General features: G+C 47.4%; 1 protein-coding gene across 1 annotated transcript in view; it reads left to right on the top strand.

Moving 5' to 3' along the window:
- Ccdc13 (coiled-coil domain containing 13) overlaps window positions 1-12,886 on the top strand; it is a 37,781-nt gene extending 24,895 nt beyond the window's left edge. The window contains exons 12-15 of the mRNA XM_026408107.2: window positions 1,400-1,522; window positions 11,089-11,243; window positions 12,053-12,167; window positions 12,727-12,886. Coding sequence (XP_026263892.2) covers window positions 1,400-1,522; window positions 11,089-11,243; window positions 12,053-12,167; window positions 12,727-12,886 — 553 coding nt within the window. The remainder of the gene's footprint in view (window positions 1-1,399; window positions 1,523-11,088; window positions 11,244-12,052; window positions 12,168-12,726) is intronic.
- The last annotated feature ends 6,281 nt before the right edge of the window (window positions 12,887-19,167 follow it).

The following is a 19,167-nucleotide window of genomic DNA, read 5'->3' as shown; positions in this document are numbered from 1 at the left end:
GGAGGATGGGCAGACTCTTTCTGTGAGGTTTCAATCACAGTTCTGAAAGTAGGGATATGAGCAAAATGACCATTCTAAGTTCCTTCCAAACTTATGTGGCTATGACCTCTGAACTCCCCAGGGACACAGGATTGGCTGCCCAGACTGCTGGTTTTCAAGCCTGTTTCTTCTACAATACACAGATAGGCCTTGCCTTCATGGAGCTTACAGTTCCTTCCCATCAGTGAAGGGATAGGAGTTCATGGGGCAGAGAGTGTATCTGAAAGAGCTGCCATGGTTTGACCCACTCTCTTCAGGTGACTCTAATGGGATGCCTGGGAATAGGACAGAGCTGGGGGTCAGCCCCATCTTCCTGCATCTCCTCTGCTGCATTCGAGAATCATGGAGGTGACTAGATAGGGCCTTCCAACCTGTGCCATGCACATAGGTCACTAGGGATCTACTAGGTTGAATATAGGTTCTGAGGCTGCAGGTCTGGGATGGAGACTAGGGTTCTGCATTTCTAACAAGCTTCTAGGCCATGCTAAAGTCACTGATCCAGAGTAGTTTCAGCCATTGATTTGAGTAGCAATGCCCTAAAGCATTTTAGGATTCAGAACACAGAGGGGTCTGCAGTCCTCAGAACCCATCTCAACCAACCCCCTCAATATTCAGAGGAAAACTGGGGCCAAGAGAGGGTAAGAGGCCTTCCCAACACCCCAGAGAGAGTTGGCCCTCAGGCTCACATGCCAGACCAGCTTCAAGATGCTGCCCATTTCCGTAACCTCCCTATATCCAACATTGCTGGAAGAGCAAGTCCAGGGTCACCCAATATCACACTAGGAAACGTGAGGGCACAAGCAGAGAACAACAGGGAACTTACTCATGGGTTCTGGGGGTCTGGAGCATAGAGTCCACCTTCTGACCTGGCCCCAGGCAACAGGTAAGGAACCAGTAGACAGGACCAATGGTAAGGAGCAAAGCAGTGATGGACTGGAAAACATTGGCCAAGACACAAAGCCCAATGTCCAGGCTCCAGGAGAGTGCACTGGATTCAGGGCCAAACCAGGAGATGCAGAAGGTCTGGGACAAGCTGTCAGGACCACAGATTAGGGCCTCCTGACATTGGGCACAGTAGCCAAACCCCAGAGACCACACAGGTATGGGTACCCTGGGCAGCTTTCATAGCAGCTCGACTAATCTCAGACCCCACAGTAATGGGATGGACAGAGGTCAGTGTAACTCTAGCAGCTAAGTAAGGCTAGGAATGATGGACCAGGACGGATTGGGTTGGGTTCCTTCTCTGGCTGTCTCTGAGAACCTCTGACTGTCCTTCCACTCCCTCCCACCATCACAGGGGTAAGTGTGTGTCTTCAGGCTTCAGATGACCTCTGCCCTCTGCCCTCCTCCCTAGTCCCAGGTGCTTGGACTCCCCAGAACAAAAAGGCTGGCAAGCACAAGTGACAGAGATCAAGGCCCTCTGGCAGGCCACCGAGGTGGAGCGAGACCGGCTCACTGAGTTTGTTACTGTCCTGCAGAAACGGTAATACCTGTCACCCAGGGATTCTCCCTTAGACCCACATGTGGTGGGAACTGGATCTACCTCATGTGAGAGCTTGGCTCCTGTGGTGTCGGTCCAGGCTATGTCACTCATGTGCCCACCCAAATGCCCCATGACTTTGGGGCCCTGCCATCACGCTGTGGTTTTCCCACAACCCTATCCTATGTGCACCCAGTAGGACCGCATCATGGCACGTGGACTCGAGGTGGGATTCTCAGGGAGGGACTCTTTGGAGTAGTTAAGTCGGTCAAATCAATCCAGCAATAAATTAAAATCTGTGGCAGGACCGGCATTGCACCTGGTCGTGTTGGAGGTTGGAGGGGAGAAGACGCAGGCTGGGCTGATGTCTAGAATTACCAAGAGCAAGAGAGACGAGGGGCTGAGACTTCTCTGGGGAGGCAGTGGACCAGGAGGTACAGTGGCCTCCAAAGGGTTGTTGACAGACTTCCACTCAAATAAATCAGTGCTTCTTGCTCAAGTGACCGTTTTGGCAAGAACTGCAGATGCCCAGGCCAACACATGGCCAGCCATGTGACCCACACTGAAAAATACAAAAGACACCATTGAGTTTCTGTCCTAACAGGCTGTATCATGTATCAGTCAAGTTTCTTTGATGACAGATAATAGAAACCAATTCTGGCTGAATTAAATTTTTGGAAGGTACTGGAAAACTCCAAGATGAAGAGCAGGGAGCCCAAGAAGATACAGGGATCTTGGAAGCAAGAATCTTTGGGCAGTCTTTTCTGGGGCATGGGAATGACTTTTAGTTCTTGTGCCAGTGGTTTCTAGGGAACAAGGTCTAGCTGGCCTGTACAGCCCCCATGTCTGCCCCTCATGAGGGGGCATGATGACTAAAGCACCTCTGGGTGCAAACACATACTCAACACCAGCTTTCTTTCCCACTTCCCTTAAGTTACACCTGCAATTGGGAGGTGACTCAGTCATCTGTTGCTGCTTAACAAGCTGCCCACAATTTAGTGGCATAAAACACGATGGTTGGTTCTTTTTCTTGATTCTGTGAGTTCACTGGGAATTTACTGGCTCACTTAGATGGCCTCGTTCAGCTGGAAGCCCAGCAGGGCCACCTTGGTTCTTCTACATGCAATCTCTCCCTAAGAGAGCTCATCTTCTGGGGCCTCTCCATGCAGTGCTGGGATTAGAGTATCCACAACCATGGCACCCATGACACAGATCTAAGGAGGCTGTCACTCTAAGAGTCATGCACAGACAACACTCTGTCAGCTCACACCTTCTGGAGTCCTCAGAGTCATTCTGCTCCCCGGTGTCACTGGAGGGTGCCAGGAAACTCTGTGAGGCTGGCCCTGGCCCATCAACCAAGACACATCACTTTCCTTACTCTAGAGGCTTGCCCTCTCCCTGGGCTTTTAGCAAGAAAATGGAGCTCATTCCACACTCCAAACTTCCTAATCTGTTTGGACTTCTGATCCCAAAGCACTGGACTTCCTTTCTCAGAGATCCTCAATGTTCATTCCTTTCTTGATCCTTAGAGTTTGTCACAAGCTTACACAGGAGTGGTCTTTATGTAGCTTCCCCCTCCTGTACTCTGCCCTACAAATTCCAGGGGCCTTAGTCCCCCTCCTCTGTCCTGTTGACCAGTCTCCTGTCCTTATCCCAGTAAGACTGCTGGGCTCTGCTGGGATTCCCTCTCCCTCATGCTGAGAAAAGACCTCAGGCAAAATCCAGGACAGTAGAACTCAAGTCATTGTTTCCTTTCTCTCAAGTATTGAGTTCCGTGCCTATTGTCCTGTTACCTATTGTCTGAAAACAAGTTATTTCTTAGATTGTGTTCATTTCTCTAATTGTTTACAATAGGAGGGCTGGTATGGTTAGTCTACCACAGCAAAAGTTACTAAATATGTCTCTTTTTTAAAAAAAGCATGTAGTTGGCTTTGTTTTTAAATTCAACCTGAAATTTTCTGTGTTTTAAGTAGAGGAGTCTAACCTATTTTCGTTTTTATAGTATTTAATCATCTTAAGTAATATTTTCTACTTGCAATGATTTTTGCTCCTTTTTCTCCTTTCTTTTCCCTGATACTAGACTGACCAAGTTTTATTTCCCTTTCTTCTATACAAGTTTGGAAGTTATACATTTTATCTGTATTCTTTGGGTGTGATCCTTAACTTTTAACATAAAACACAGCTCAGGAGATTTAAAAATCAATAGGTTTCTTTACATCATTGTGAGCCTTAGAATAAATTAAGAATGTTTTTAGCTAGGTGCAGTGGCACATGCCTATAAATCCCAGGAACTCAGGAGGCTGAGGCAGGAGGATTGCAAGTTCAAAGCCTGCCTCAGCAATTTAGCAAGACCCTGCCTCAAAATAAAAAATTGAAAAGGGCTGGGGATGTGGCTCAGTGGTTAAGCACCCCTAGGTTCAATCCCGTGTGTGTGTGTGTGTGTGTGTGTGTGTGTGTGTGTATGTGTGTATGTGTGTATGAATGCTTTAACTCTAATTTTTCCACTTGTGTCTTTCATGTGACTGTTTTTTTTTCTTTATTTTCTTTATTTATTTTTATGTGGTGCTGAGGAAAGAACCAGGGCCTCACGCGTGCTAGGCGAGCGCTCTACCACTGAGCCACAACCCCAGCCCCCATGTGACTGTTTTTTAACAGTCTTGTCCACATTCTTTCTTTAAACACCCTGAAAATATTAAGTAGATTGTACTTCTTTCCTTTGTTGTGATACTTGGGGTTAAACCCAGCAGCTTTCTACCACTCAACAATATCCCCAGACCTTTTTTCATGTTTTTAAATTTTTGAGACAGAGTTTCACTATGTTGCCCAGGCTAGTCTCAAACCTGAGGTCCTCCGACCACAGCCTCCCAGATTGCTGGGATAAGAGGGTGCACCACTGCGGCTGATGTGGTATTCCTTTCTCTTTGGCAGCATGCTTACAGATGTCTTTCCTCTTGGTTGCTTCTTGTACCTCAGTCTTCCTTCTGGGTTCAGTTTCCCTACTGAGGTGCATGTGTTAGTTCATTGGGGCCATAAAAATGGTCAACTCCCTGAATCCTTACTTTTAAGTGTTTCTATTGTACCATTCTCTTAAATGAGAATTTAGGAGAAACTTTGGCATAGAATTCTGAGTAGTAGACGGGTATTTTTTCTCAGTACTTTGTGGCCATTATTTCATCTTTTATCATCCACTGTTACTTAAAAGGAATCTGCTAGCAGTTTGTCATCTCTGTGTAGATGTCCTTTCTCTCTGGATACTTTTTCATTTATTCTCTTTGTCTTTTATATTGTAAGGTTTCACTGTGATGTGTCTAAAAATATGATACACACACACACATATATATACATATATAAATATACATATATTCCTATATATATTTTCCCAATTATATATACATATATATTTTCCTATATATTTTCTATGATGTTTTCCTGTATGTATTTTCTATACATTTTTCCTATATATATTATTTTCCTATATATTATTATTATTAGTCTATTTTTATGTTCAGGAATTAGTGTACTTTTTAAATTCAAGGACTTCAATCTATGTATTGCCAAGGACTTTTCTTTATTTGTTGCTTCTTGATTTTCCCTGTTCTTTTTACTAAAATGTTCAGCCACCACACATTAGAATTCCTTGCTTTCTTTCATAATTTTTAACTCTACATTTTAGGCTGAATTCCAAATGATTTCTCCAAATCTATCTTCCAGTTCAATAAATCTCTTGAGTTGCACTTCATCTACCATGAAACCTATTTTAATAACTATTGTGTGCTATTATAGCATTTGTCCTGTTCTCTTGCTTATAGCATTTGTCCTTTCATTAAGATTTCTTGCCTTTCCAGAGTGGGGGTGTAGCTTAGTGGCAGAGAGCTTGACTATCATGTGCAAGGCCATGTGTTTGATCCCCAGCATGATAACCAAACAAACAAAGATGTATTGTCTTTCTCTTTTCAATAATTTTAAACTTAACTTAGTCCTTTCAAATAGTTGTATCACCTTTGTTACCTAGGGATGTAAATAGCGTCTGTTGATTGACTCTTCACTTGGGATGAATGTTCTCCCCACGTGGCTTGTATTTCTGGTGGTGTGAGCTCATCTCATTTTCAGTGGGGATTTTCTTGTGGCAGTTCTTAGGCTATGAAAGTGCTCCTAGAGCGTGAGTCTACGGTTGTTTCTATGGAGCCCTTGAGGTTTCAGTGGTTTCTGATCAGTGCTTTATGCTAATTTATTGGCTTAGGGTTTCCGGAACACAGGAGTGCTGCCTGTGTTCAGTTTCTCACGACTGATGAGCCTCCACCCTGCCCTGCCCCAGGCCCCAGTGGACTACAGCTTCCTCACCACTTCCCTGCACTTGTTGATGGAGATTATCTTAACTCTGATTATCACAACCAAGGTATTCTGTTGAAGTGTCTAGAATTATATTAACTCACTTGTAAGTAACTTGCTGCCTTAGAGATGTACAAGTTTATATCAGCTGCCCTCATGTTGGCATTAAAACCCCTGCCTTACACTATTGGAAGTTTTGCTAGGTTTTCTACTAGAAATGTATATTTACTTATTGCAAAAAGTCTCTGTTTCTCCAACACCCAATTCCACATTCTTCATAAATAAGAACTATTAAAACTACTAAAGTTTTTCTTTCCACATCCAATAATATATACATGCATATGTATATACATGTGTATATGTATATGTGTGTATTCAGCCATATGGACAACACATATATTACATATATTATCAAAAAGTAGCTTCACACTAAACATCTCTACAAATAATGGCAAATTGCCCTTTTAAAATGAGTCAAATTTGCATTCCTACCAATCATGTGAACTCTTGATCCTTTCCCTATAGTCTCTTCTATAGTAAGTTTTATCAGTCATTAACATTTTTTTCAAACTCATAAAGGAACACTAATATCTCATTATTATCTTCATCTGTTTTGCTGTGACCAAAAATGAGGAGCTGGGTACGGTGGTGCACACCTGTAATCCCAGTAGCTCAGGAGGCTAAGGCAGTAGGATTGCAAGTTCAAAGCCAGCCTCAGCAACTTAGTGAGTCCCTAAGCAACTTAGTGGGACTCTTTCTCAAAGAGAAAGGGCTGAGGACGTGGCTCAGTGATTAAGTATCCCTGGGTTCAATTCTCAGTACCACAAAAAAAAAAAAAAAAAAAAAACTTAAAAAAACAAAAACATTGAAGATGAGCATGTTTTTCACACAACCCGGTATGTGTTCTTTTCTGTTAACTACCTATTTGTGCCTTGCTCATTTTTTGAAATTGTTGATATTTTTTCTTAATTTATAGAAGATCAATTTACGTATTACACATATAATATTATGTATATAATGTTATGCCTGTTTACCTTCATAAAAACCTTGTATCATTTATGTTAAATTAATTGTTGGGTTGGGGAATCTCCTGAATATTGTTTATCAAATACTCACAATTACAGCACACATGAAAGTAAAATTTTTAAATATTTTTTAGTTGTTAATAGACTTTATTAATATATATGTGGTGCTGAGAATCGAACCCAGTGCCTCACACATGCTAGGCAAGTGCTCTGCCACTGAGCCACAACCTTACAAAAGCAAAAATTTTAATATCAAAATATTTACTAATAATTTGACCACTTAATATTCTTCACTTTACACTGGCATTGGGCCAATCTGGTCAGACTCTTGAAATACAATGACAATCGATTTTGAAATAACAAGACAAGTCTTTCAAAATATTTGGAATCTCATGTAATTGACACACCTGATGTCAGAGGACTGTTAGAATCACACTCCAAGCCATTGACAAATGAGGGTCTGGCTGTCTTAGACCAGTTAACAATTGAGGAAGAGAACATTGGTGAGGACAAAGCCTGGCCCAAAGAGAATAATTGGAGATCCGAAGGATCTGAGAGTCTTGAGGGCAAAGACTGTGGATCCAGGCCTGAGGAGCAGCCTCAGACCAGGCCACAGGAGGAGGAATTCGAGGGAGCTGACTCTGGTGTGTTTGTGGGAAAGCTGTAGCACTTACTGATAGAGTGGAAGCCGAAAGTGAGATAGAAAGCAAGCATGACTCTCAGCTTTGGGGGCTGAGCAATTACATGAGTGATGGTGATGTGTATTAAGATGGTGAAGGCACAATTTGGGGAAGAAATCCAGAGTTTGATTGCTCCTAAGTTTTTGAGGAAACTCATAACATGCTTTTATCGTTTTAATATGGCGTTTGCTGCTGTTTTATTGTTTTGCCTAGTATGAATGGAATACAAAGTTAAACAAAAGGAAACTGTTACTGAAATCCATAACAGAAAAATGAAAGTCCCACCCCACAGACAGTGCTTTAGTAGCTTCTGCTTGTTCCTCTTTGTTTTCAGTTCATCCACTGAATTATATTAGCCTTATATTTATTTGTTTTTAGATTTTTAATTTGTTATAAATGTTTAAATTGGATCATATATTATGCATAATCTTCAGCTACTTATTTCATTTAGTAACATATTGCAGAACTTCTCTTCATGTCAGTACATATTCTTTTTATGGTTACAGAGTATCTTACCATGTAAATCCACCGATTGATTTACCATTCCTCTATTCATGAGTTATTGGTTTCTAAATTTATAATACTTTATTGTGTTAAGATGTTTCCTTCTGTTCTCCTTTTTATTTGAAGCATTTTGTTTGATTTGGTTTGTTTTTGCAGTGCTGGGAATCAAACCCATGGCCTTATACATGCTAGACAAGCAGGCTACCACTTGGCTATATTTCCAGTCACTTTGAGTTTTTAAAATCAGAAATAAGGAATGATTTACCAATGTTTCTTCAGCATCTGTTGAAGGACCATGTGATTTTTCTCCTTTAATCCTAATTCTGATGTTGACTCTAGTGTGCCTGGAACAATGTTGTATTATTCTCTAACAATACCACTGGGCTTTAGTTTCTTTCTTAAAAAAGAAAATTTGTGTTTTCACTGTGGAAGGCAGAACATTATCTAATATTATCCCCCAAATTCCTGCCCCCTTATATACAGGCCTTTTATACTTCCATCCCCATCAGTGTGGTCAGAACCCGTGAATATGGTGGGATATTGTTGCCATGATTATGTTAACTTACATGGCAAAGGAGAGTTTGCAGATATAATTAAGTTTACTAGTCAGATGACTGAGTTGATCAAAGTGAGAGAGAGGGCAGACTTCATTGCATGAGTCTAGAGGTCAGAGACAGAGGAAGCCAGAGAGTTGAAGCAGCAGAGTTAGTCTCCTCCTGACCTTGAAGACATTCCCCTGCAGACTGCCCTGCTGTGGAGAAGATCACGTGGCAGGAATGGTGGGTGCACTCTAGGAGCTAGCAACCACCCCTAGTCAATATCCAGCAAGAAAATGAGGTTCTACAGCCACAAGAGAACTCAATTCTGCTAACAAATGGAGTGAGCTTGGAAGAAGACCCCAAGATGAGCTAGCATAGCAGCCCTTCTGACACCTTGATTTCAGGCTGACCTCTGCAGCCCAGGATATCAGCCCCAAGGGCCATCACTGCTCAGTCACCTTCAATGACTGCAGCATTTTTCTTCAAGAAGCCCAGGCAGGTGGGAGAAGCAGACCCACCTCTTGCCACTCACTGGCCTCCAGTTGACCACTCACAGGGGAAAGCACCTCAGTCTTCTTAAAAACCCCTGTTAACACAGACATAGGACCAGAGTCTCCTTGTTACCACTGTAGACAACAGGTCAGGTTCATGTGTGTGTCACTTCCAAGTCTTGCTCCTTATGTCATCCCACTCCACCCTGTTATCTCCTGACCCTTGTTCTTGAAGTTACAGACCTGAATATGTAGCCTTGGACATGTCATTATTTAGTGAGCTTTTTTTATATAAATGGTATAATATGTATTCTTGTGGCAATTGCTCTTTTTCTATGACTTGGAGATTAGCCATGTTTGTATGTATAGCTCTACCTTGTTCTTTGTCGTTGCTAGACCAGTGCTGTCCAATAGAAGTTTCTGAGATGATGGATTTGTTCTAGATCTGCACTGACCAATGCAGTAGCCATTAGCCACATGTGGTTTTTGAGAACTTGAAGTGTGCCTAGTATGACTGAAGAACTGAATTTTAAATTTTATTTAATTATCATAACTTTAATTTTAACAGCTTCATGTGGATGAAAGGCCACTGTGTTGAATAGTATAATGGTTCTGTCATATTCTATCATGTTTCATAGTATGAATATGTCACCATTTATCTTTTCCCTGTTAGTGGGACTTAAAGATTAAACAAATCTTGGGGCTGGGGCTGGAGCTTGGTGATGGAGCACTCGCCTAGCATGTGCCAGGTGCTGGGTTCAATCCTCAGCGCCACATAAAAATAAATAAAATGAAGGTATTGTGTCCAACTACAACTAAAAACAATACTTTAAAAAGATTAAACAAATTTTTCAGGTGAAATAACCACACAGCAAGGTCTTTGAGGCCCATGGATTTATGACAGGCATATAGAAAACAAAACAATAAACATAAGACAAACATTAACTCCAGGAAATGTAATCATTAGTGAACTATGTGTGAGCTCTGAATAATTGTCCAATATATCCCCTGTGGTAGACAGGATTTTGATGCCTGTGTCCTTTGCTGTTATGCCTGAGAAGGGTTTTTCGGATGTAATGATCATGATGGCCTCTACGATAGGAAGATTATCCTGGATTATCAGGTGGGCCAAATCTAATCACTTGAGCCCAAAAAAGCAGAGACATTTTTCCATCTGGGGTAATTCAAGAGTTATGCTGCAGAAGGCATCACACATGAAAGATTCAGAGCTGACTATGAAGCAGAGGGGGCAAAGTGCCCTTTAGAAGCTAAAAATTACCCCTAGCCAACCGCAGCAGGAAACAGTCCTTCAGCTACCTACAACTGGATTCTTCCAACACCCTGAATGGATTTAGAAACAGGTTCTTCCCTAGAACCTCCAGATAACAGCCCAGGTTAGTTGACACCTTGATTTTGGCTTGTGATACCTGGAGCAGAGAACCCAAAAGAACCAGCTCCCTTTCAGATAAACAGAACTGTGAGACAATGCGTTTGTGTGGTTTCAAGCTGCCTGTTTTGTGGTAATTTGTTATAGTAGCAACAGAAAACTAACACACCACCTAATATCAATTCAGTCAAAAAGAGGAAAGTAGGTTCTGTTGGGTAGGGGGAGAGTGCTAAAATAAAACCAAATTCTGATTCCGCATGACAGGAAGTCAAAAGATTATATTTAAACCTTTAAAAAAAAAAGCAGCACAAGCATCTGTAGAAATGTGGCAGTAAACACTCAAAGAAGCAGCTTAAAATGCTAAAAGTGGTTGCTTCTGGGGAACAAGAATCCGGAGTGAAGGGCGTAGGGATGGGCTGCCAATTTTTTTCATTTTAAGCCTTGAAGAGAACTATGTGGTTTTTCAGTGCACATTTCTGTGTTACTGCAATGAAAATCCAGAACAATTCCCACCACCCAGTGTAAGATATGCCCACCTCTCTGGGAGCCTCAGTAGGTGGACCAGGGGCTGCCCCTGCCTGCCAGGGCGTGTGCAGCCCCTCTATAATGACCAGGTTGGAGGAGAGCAACAGCAAGCTCCTGGAGGCGGAAAGGAGGCTGCAGGGGGAGCGGCACCACACTGTGGTGCTGGAGCAACATCTGGAGAAGATGCGCTTGGAGCCTGGCAAGGCATCCGCCTCACAGAAAGCAGCCCCCAAAAATAAACCAGGTAGGGACCAAGGAAGAGTCCTGATGTGGGAAGTAGGGGCAGCCTTGCTGCTGAGGGAGGAAAAAGCAATTAACTCTGCTCTTTGGCCTTCATCAGGGAGTGTGGGAAGTGGAGTTTGTATGAGGGCGGAGCTCTGCCTGCCTCTGTTACTGTGCAGCCTCTCCCAGCTCCCAGCCAGAAGTAGGAGCCCCAGTGACCCACGGGCCCACTTGGACCTGGCCCAGCCTCGTGTTAGCCCTTAGCATGAGGGGGCAGTACCTCTGCTGAATGTCCTCAGCCACTACCTCCTGCCTCCCCAGCAGCCCTCTACCTGCTGTCCCGAGTGAACCTTGTTCACAGTTGCTCTGCTGGGCCAGCCAAAAGTAGTCATGGCTGAAACAGCAGAGGAGACCCTTTTTGCCTCCACGTAGGTGAACTTGTATGAGGGCTCTCGTGGCCTCTCCACAGGCTGGGAGACCCAAGCTCTTCTGTCTTGTGGCTCCACCATCCTCAACGCACAGCTCCAACTCCTGGTCCAAGGGGGCCACTGGAGCTTCCCTGCCAGCAGCAGGAAGGGGAGGAAGGAAGGGGACAACCTGCCTCTCACCTTGCAAGGTGGCCTGCGTCACTTGTGCTGTGGTCACACCCAGACCCTAGACAGAAGAACACACTCCAGGCTTGTGCTGAAGCTGGGGGAAGTTGTCTTTAAGTGAAAGGCCAATCGCTGTAACGCTGCTTCTCAAGGGTGGACCCAGACCAGCCACGAGAGCACGGTGTGGGCTGGGGTGAGCTAGGGGTCAGGATGGCAGAGCCAGAAGACTGCCCTGCAGGTCTGCCAGCCTCTAACACCAAGCCCAACCCAACAGGAAGTGAGAAAAAGGACCCATCCTCTGCCCAACTCTCCAGTGTACCTGTGGAATTGCAGATGGAGGAGCTGGCCACCAGGTGCTTCCTGCCCCCTCTTCCTGAAAGGGTAGTAGTCTAGGTAGAGGTGCTACGAAGGGCAGAGGGACTGTCCCTCCCTGTTCGCACTTTTGACTTCTGTTTGCCCAGAGGGCTGGTTCTGCTGGGTCCTAGATTCTAGGCTTCCAATTCAGAGATCTCCCTGCAGTGGCCAAGGGGCCCAGGTACTCCCTGATGACCCCAGAGTCCCAAGAGAAGTTTCATTAAGCGGGGTTTGCTGGACCCACTTTCTCCCTCAGTTGGGCCTTATAAGACAATGCAAAGGGAAAGGGGAGAAAGCACCTCTACAAATGAGGCTCCTGCTTGGGATGGCTGATAATGCTGAGGCTACTGGGCACCAGACCCAAAGCTGTGGGCGGGCCCAGAGAGGACTCCAGCATGGTATTCCTCCTGGGAAGGGGGGAGGGCAGGGGAGGGGGTGGGTCAGAGAAAACCCTGAGCCTAAACAGCAGCCATGCTGGAGCTGCAATCCAGGGCCCCCTGGACCCCACCACCCATGTGCTACTCAGACCACACTCAGCCCTGTCTCCCTGTGGTCCAGGCTGGCCATCCAGGTGGAGGAGAACGAAATGCTGAAAGCCGCCCTGGGCAATGCCCTGCGGGGAAAGGAGGAGGACTTCCGCATGTACCATGAGACCCTTAGCCAGGTGAAAGGGGTCTTCCTGCAGGCCCTGCGGCAGCAGAAAGCGGACAAGCACTAGGATGTGGCCCTGTGTCAGCCAGGCCAGTGGGACAGCTCAGGCCTTGAGAGGATGAGGCTGTCTGAGGACTGCGTCCGATTCAGGAAGCCATCCGGGCCCCAGCTCAGCTCTGCCCTCAAAAGCAGCTCCTTCAGAATGACCACAGCCCACACTTCAAGCCAGAGGAGAAGCCGTGGCAGAACCATGCAGGAACACTGGGCAGATGTGGCTGTGACGGAAGGAGGCCCAGCAGCCCACCAGCATCAGCCAGAGCTCTGGGACGAGCCAGCTGTGGATGGACAGATGCAGTTCCCCAAGCAGGTGCTCATGGCCCTTGTCTTAGAACTTGCCTGGGGGCCCCTGCATGCCCACAGGCTCCATACGCACAGCAGAACCCCTGGTGCCCTGGGTTGGGCACATTGCCCAGCCTCCCCCACCTACTTGGTCCTCCTCACTAGGCATCCCCCTGCCCTGCCCTGGCTCCATCTGTGGCCCTCCCCATCCACAGAGTAGGGCAGCACACTCCTGGCCTCTTTGTCAGCCTGCTGCTCAGATGCCAAGCTTGGACTTGTAATAATAATTGTTATTTTCATAATTGCTGCATCTTCCAGTGAGTGGTCATCTCCCATGGAAACCTGACCCCACCCGTCTGTCCTCTCATAATACAGGGGATTGCCTCCCTATTTCACAGATGGGGAAAATGGGGCTCGAAGGATTGAAGCTATTATTTCACTCTGGTCAGCCTCCAAAACCAGAGTCCCCAGTTGAGCAGCTCCCCAGGGCAGGGATGCCCATCTCACTGCTGAACAGCTCTGCATCTCACTGGTTGCTCCAGAGGGCACCTCCTGCTGCTCCCAAAAGGCTGGGTGGGTGGGCGCTGGTGGCGGAGAGCAGAAGTGGGGCTGGGCTGGAGCTTTGGGCAGTAGGGTTTTGAGGAAGTGTGTGAAGACATGGGTGTGGTGCACCTCCCTCCCCATGGTGAGCTGGGAAGGCTGCTGGGGAGGTGACCCTGGGAGCCCCCATCTTCTGTGTGACTGTCACAGCATCATCCTCTTGGCTGCAATTACAGCCACAGGGAAGGCTGACTCCAGGGAGGATGAGTAGCCTATAGCTACACACACCACCCTAGACGCACTGGCCACACAGGTGCACAGGCACACACACAGAGGCAGACACACACAGACACCTAGGTGCAGGAGCATGTAGCTGTGTACACACAGGTAGACATGCATGCAAGCACAAGTGAGCACATGTGGATGTGGATGCAGACAGTCCCCACGTGAGACACAGTTATGTGTGTAGATTGTATAGTGACACAAATGCAGGAGCACATACTATGACAATTCGTCTCCTTCCTCCACCTGGAGGTCCTGAGACTACATCTGCTCAGGCCATCCCTCAGAGATGGGAATGGAGGGGATCAGAGCTGGCCCCACTGCCCTCACCCCCCTGAGGGAGCCTCCAAGGGCAGCACAGTCTAGAGCTCCCACAGTAAGGTGGCACAGAGCCCATTGGAATGAAGTGGCAATTCTGATGGGCTCTAAGGGCTTCTGGGAAGGCAGACTTTCTTCCTGGTTCCTTGTGAAGGGCAATGGCCAAGAAGAGAGCCAGAGAAGAGCAAGAGGGCCTGTGCTGGGAGGGGACAGTGAAGGACAGTGAGGAGTGGGCCAAATGCAGAGTGTGGACACCAGGTCAAGTAACTGGCTCTTTCTTCAGGCTGTGGGGAGCCTCCTGAGGGTGATCTGAGCATGTGGGGACCCAGGCTCCAGTCCTCAGCAGAGTCCCTGGGACAGAAGGAGGCACAGGACCAACCATCCTCCCTTAGGATCACGTTGGAGAAGAGCAGGCAGGGTGTGATCCACACCCACCTCTGCCGTCCTTCTTGGCTTGGGGCTGGGCTGAGAGAGAAAGGAGCATCCCATCAAAGGGTGTGACTCTCTTTCTCCACTTGCCAGCTGTGTGGCCTTGGGAAAATCATGCAACATCCCTGAGACTCCATGTCATCTATAAAATGGGGACCATAATAAAAACCTCCCTTAAGGGCTGTTAATAGGTGTCAAAGAATACCCCAAAAGGCTAATTATTGCCTTGCTGTTTACTGTGATACAAGGAACATGTATCTATAGATTGATTTAATTCCACTACAATAAAAATAGGATTTATAATAAGAGAGTGGGGAGAAAAGCTGCTGCTAGCCAGACACAGTGATCTTGTTTACACATTTTTAGATAAACTGATGAGTTGGCATCTTTCGGTGTCAGTCTGCGCATAGTTCAGTCCTTACTTAGGTCACCTGTGGATATAAAACCTAGTTTATACAATCTTCAAGTTCTATAGGCAACCTTGAGCATTTTTGTTGTTATTGTTATTTTTGGACTGAGGATTGACCCCAGGAGTGCTCTACCACTGAGCTACATCCCTAGCCCTTTTTATTTTTTTATTTTGAGAGTTTTGCTAAGTTGCTGAGGCTAGCCTTGAACTTGTGATCCTCCTGCCTCAGCTTCCTGAATCACTGAGATTACAGGTGTGCGCCACTGCTTCTGGCTCAACCTTGAGAGTTTTACCATGGGGCTATATTCCAGGGCTTTATCACACCCACTGGCACTTGCACCAGGCACCTTCAGCTTAGTTAGACCAGATCCACTCCATTCCATCATCGCAACCCTCTTTAGGATTCATGGAGTTAAAAAGTGTTAAATGCTTAGAGCAGCTGCTGACATACAGTAAGCACACCATAAATGTTCGCTCTTAATAACCCTGTGTTAGGTCAGCAAATATTTATTGAGCAGCTCTTTTGCCCAGGTATGAAGGTGCTGAGACATGGCCCCCAAACTCCAGGAACTCTCAGGCCCCTGGGGAGACAGACTCCTTTCAGGTCACCATCCATTCTGCTGGCCAGTCACCAGACAGTGAGTGCCAACTGCATGCCTGCTTCACCAGGCCTGGGTGGGGGTGGGAGTGGGGATAAAAGTGACTTACTTCCTTCTTTCTGGGAGCTCCCTGTCCCATTAGAGAAGTGTGGGAAATGGGGCTATGATGGGGGCTGGGGAAGGGGAAGGATGCAGAGACAGGCTGTGGCACCACAGAGCCCCCGATCCCAGCTCCCATGTAGGGGTGCAGGGATGGAGAGGGGAGTCATGGGATAATCTGGAAGGATTTTTAAGGGAAGGAGGAGTTGTCAGGAGGCCAAGGACTGGATCCTGAAAGATCTAACCCAGCTGGTGGTGGGGAGGAGTAGAGCTTGGTCTGCACAAGTTGGTGCCCACAGCCCCTCCTGGCAGCACCAACTATCCTCAGACCCTGAGGAAGGCTTCCCCATCTCTCAGGTAGGTGGGCAGCAGGTGGGCTGAATGAGAACTCCTGAGGCCCCTGCCCAGGGCCTCAGGCATGGAGGGGGCAGGTGCCCTTGGGGGCCAAGGGACAGGGCAAGTAAAAGGCAGGTGGAGTGACCTCACATGATGATCCCCTGGCCACACCTTAGGCATAGGAAGGTGCTGTGATTCTGGGTGCTCAGGTTCCGGCACTGACCGGGGAGACCTGGTTGATATGGTTTGGCCACTGTCCACCAGGGGCCTTTGGGACACCGTAGCTCAGCTGAGTAACACTGCAGGCTGGCTCTGGCTGACTCAAACACATTCCATTGCCACTGGGCTCCTTCCCTGCTCCTCTGGGCACCCCCACATCCAGTGGCCAGAACTAGCCTCTTCCCCCTGCCCCAAATGAGCCCTCAGGCAGCCCTTAGCACAAGGAAGTCTCCACCTGCCCACCCCCTCTCCTCAAGTGTACCTTCACAAACGTAGTGTCACCTACAGTTCTCAAGCCTTGCATACTCACACATATACACCCATACAACACACATCACACTCAGACACCACACAGTGCATTGCTACACACAACACACACACACACACTAAGCACCTGTCATAAACAACATACCACAAAGTGTATACCCCCAGACCCTATGCAGAACCAATACAAGACAACTGCATACACATGCATATGTGCACACATGCACACACACAGAGGAAACTTGCCCACATTTTCATTTTGAGCAAAAACAAAACAAAAAAAAAATTGAGAGGTGAAAAGGGACTCTGATCTGAGAGAACTGGCCTCCCTCCCCACATCTTTTCCAGTGGACCTTGGGAAGAATCGCATTTGGGAAGCTGATCCTGGTCCTTGTGCTGTTCTCAGCCCAGTCAGCTTCCTGTCCCTTGTTTTGTGGGCTGACCAAGCCAGGGGCCCCCCATCCTATACCCCACACTTAGGGTGGAGCTGGCCTCCCTAAGCCTCCACCCTTCTTGCCATCCGCATGTGCCAAATTCCTTGCAGGTCCTGCAGTGCAGGGTCACTGGGGAACATCTCTGCTGAGTGGGCCCTGCCTCTCTGGGGCTCTGGAGTTAGGGGGCTGTGGCTCCCTCACAGCCTCTCTTCATAAGCAGTGAATCAAGCCTCTGTCATGGGGTGAGTCACTGGATCCCCCCAAGAACCCAGGAGGCCAGGCCAGCAGTGTGCCCATTTTACAAATGAGGACACGAGGCCCAGAGCACACAGCAGCAGGCTGAAGCTCTGGCTCCTGTCAGTGGGCTGCAACCATGTTCTCCATCCCAGCACAAACCACCCTGTCTGCCTCCCTGAGCCATTCTCTTGGAGCCTCTGGAGGGCACCAGGTGGAGACCTGGCCCAGGCTGGTCCTCCCCAACAGCGGGTGAGGGTGAGCTTGGCTCTCAGTCTGAAGGACAGTCAATTCCAGAAGCTTATGGGGTTGATCCAGAAGCTTATGGGGTTGATCCAACCACTTAACCACCTTGTGCCTCAGTTTCCTCTTCTACCAGCTGGAGATAATGGTAACTCTTTCCTTACAGATTGCAGTGACATTAAAAAATTGATCCATGTATGTTAATCCTGGCTGTTACGATTACTCCTCACTGTTGACTCCTCCTCCAGACTGGAAGTCTTCCTTCCCTGACACTGGCCTCCTCTAGTGCCCATGATCCCAGCTGTAGCCCTAACCCAGACCCCACACTGTGTCGAGGCTGTCACTCATGATTCTCAGGGTCAGGGATCAGTGGCATGCACCTCTGTGTCATTCTCTGTAGAGTGTGTGTTGCTTCTCATGGTGGCTTCCTTTGGGCCAGCATGTCTGGAGGTTGGGAGGATCCATTGCCTAGTGCAGCCTCTCTCTCCCTTCTAGGACTTGCACGGGCCCCTGCAGGGCTCTACTGCCCATCCTCACCTGAACCTTATTGGAGGGGGGTTGTTCAGGAGATCAGCTGAACCAGGTCCAGTGGGGCCTCCCTAACCCCGTTCTCTGGAGCATACGCATGAACAGGTCCCCACAGACATGACACAAATACATACAGCTTCCCCAGACTATGGGGGCCTCATCCCAAAGGGGAACTATTGGAAGATCCTGACCTCTCAATGGGGCCATCAGTTTACCCCTTCCCATCAGGTTGCCAGGGTTTGGGTATTGGCTGTCTCTCTCCAGGAGCCACAGTTGGTTAGGGACATTTCTTCCTGTCTGCTCTACTCTGCCATCAAGATGATGCCAGCTACCAGGCGCAGTGGCGCACACCTGTAATCCCAATGGCTCAGGAAGCTGAGGCAGGAGGATTGGGAGTTCAAAGCCAGCCTCAGCAAAAGCTAGGTGTTAAGCAACTCAGTGAGACCCTGTCTCTAAATAAAATACAAAATAAGGCTGAGGATGTGGCTCAGTGGCCGAGTGCCCCTGAGTTCAATCTCTGGTACAAAAAAAAAAAAAATGCTAATGCCAGCCATTGCAAGTACCCATTCAAGGCTTGCCAAGTGACCCTTCTAGCACCCCTCCATCCAGGCAACTCCCTATAGGACAGGGCTTGGGGGTGGGAGCCCCTTTCAAACACACCCCGTGCCAGTTCCAATCCCACTAGGCAAGTCGGTCCTCCCCCAGGTACTAGTGCCTGTCCAGGCAGGAGTTGGCTTGATAAAAAGGAACGAGAGGTTTTCCCTGGACAGCCCTTGGGAGGTGACATGTAAAGTGGGAGCTACAGTCTACAGAGCAGAGATGGGAAAGCATTTTCGTGTGTGTGAATGTGATACTACATTGGGTGGCAGGGCTCACAAGTCTGGAGAGGCTCATGGGGCCACCTGGAAGGCTTCCTGAAAGAAGGGTGTCCTGGCTAGTAGCAAGAGAGAGAGACAGAGGATCTCTAGGGGCAAGGGCACAGACTAAAGTGAGACCCAGGTGTCCCTGTCTGAGTCTGTGCCTCTGGCCACCCCCTCCCCCCCCCAGCCTCCCTGCGGCTCCCTGCGGCCAGCAG

The sequence above is a fragment of the Urocitellus parryii genome, chromosome 3 (genome assembly GCF_045843805.1).
Source record: "Urocitellus parryii isolate mUroPar1 chromosome 3, mUroPar1.hap1, whole genome shotgun sequence".
NCBI lineage: Eukaryota > Metazoa > Chordata > Mammalia > Rodentia > Sciuridae > Urocitellus > Urocitellus parryii.
The sequence above is the reverse complement of the archived record's forward strand: the minus strand, read 5'-3'. Positions and strand labels throughout refer to the sequence as shown.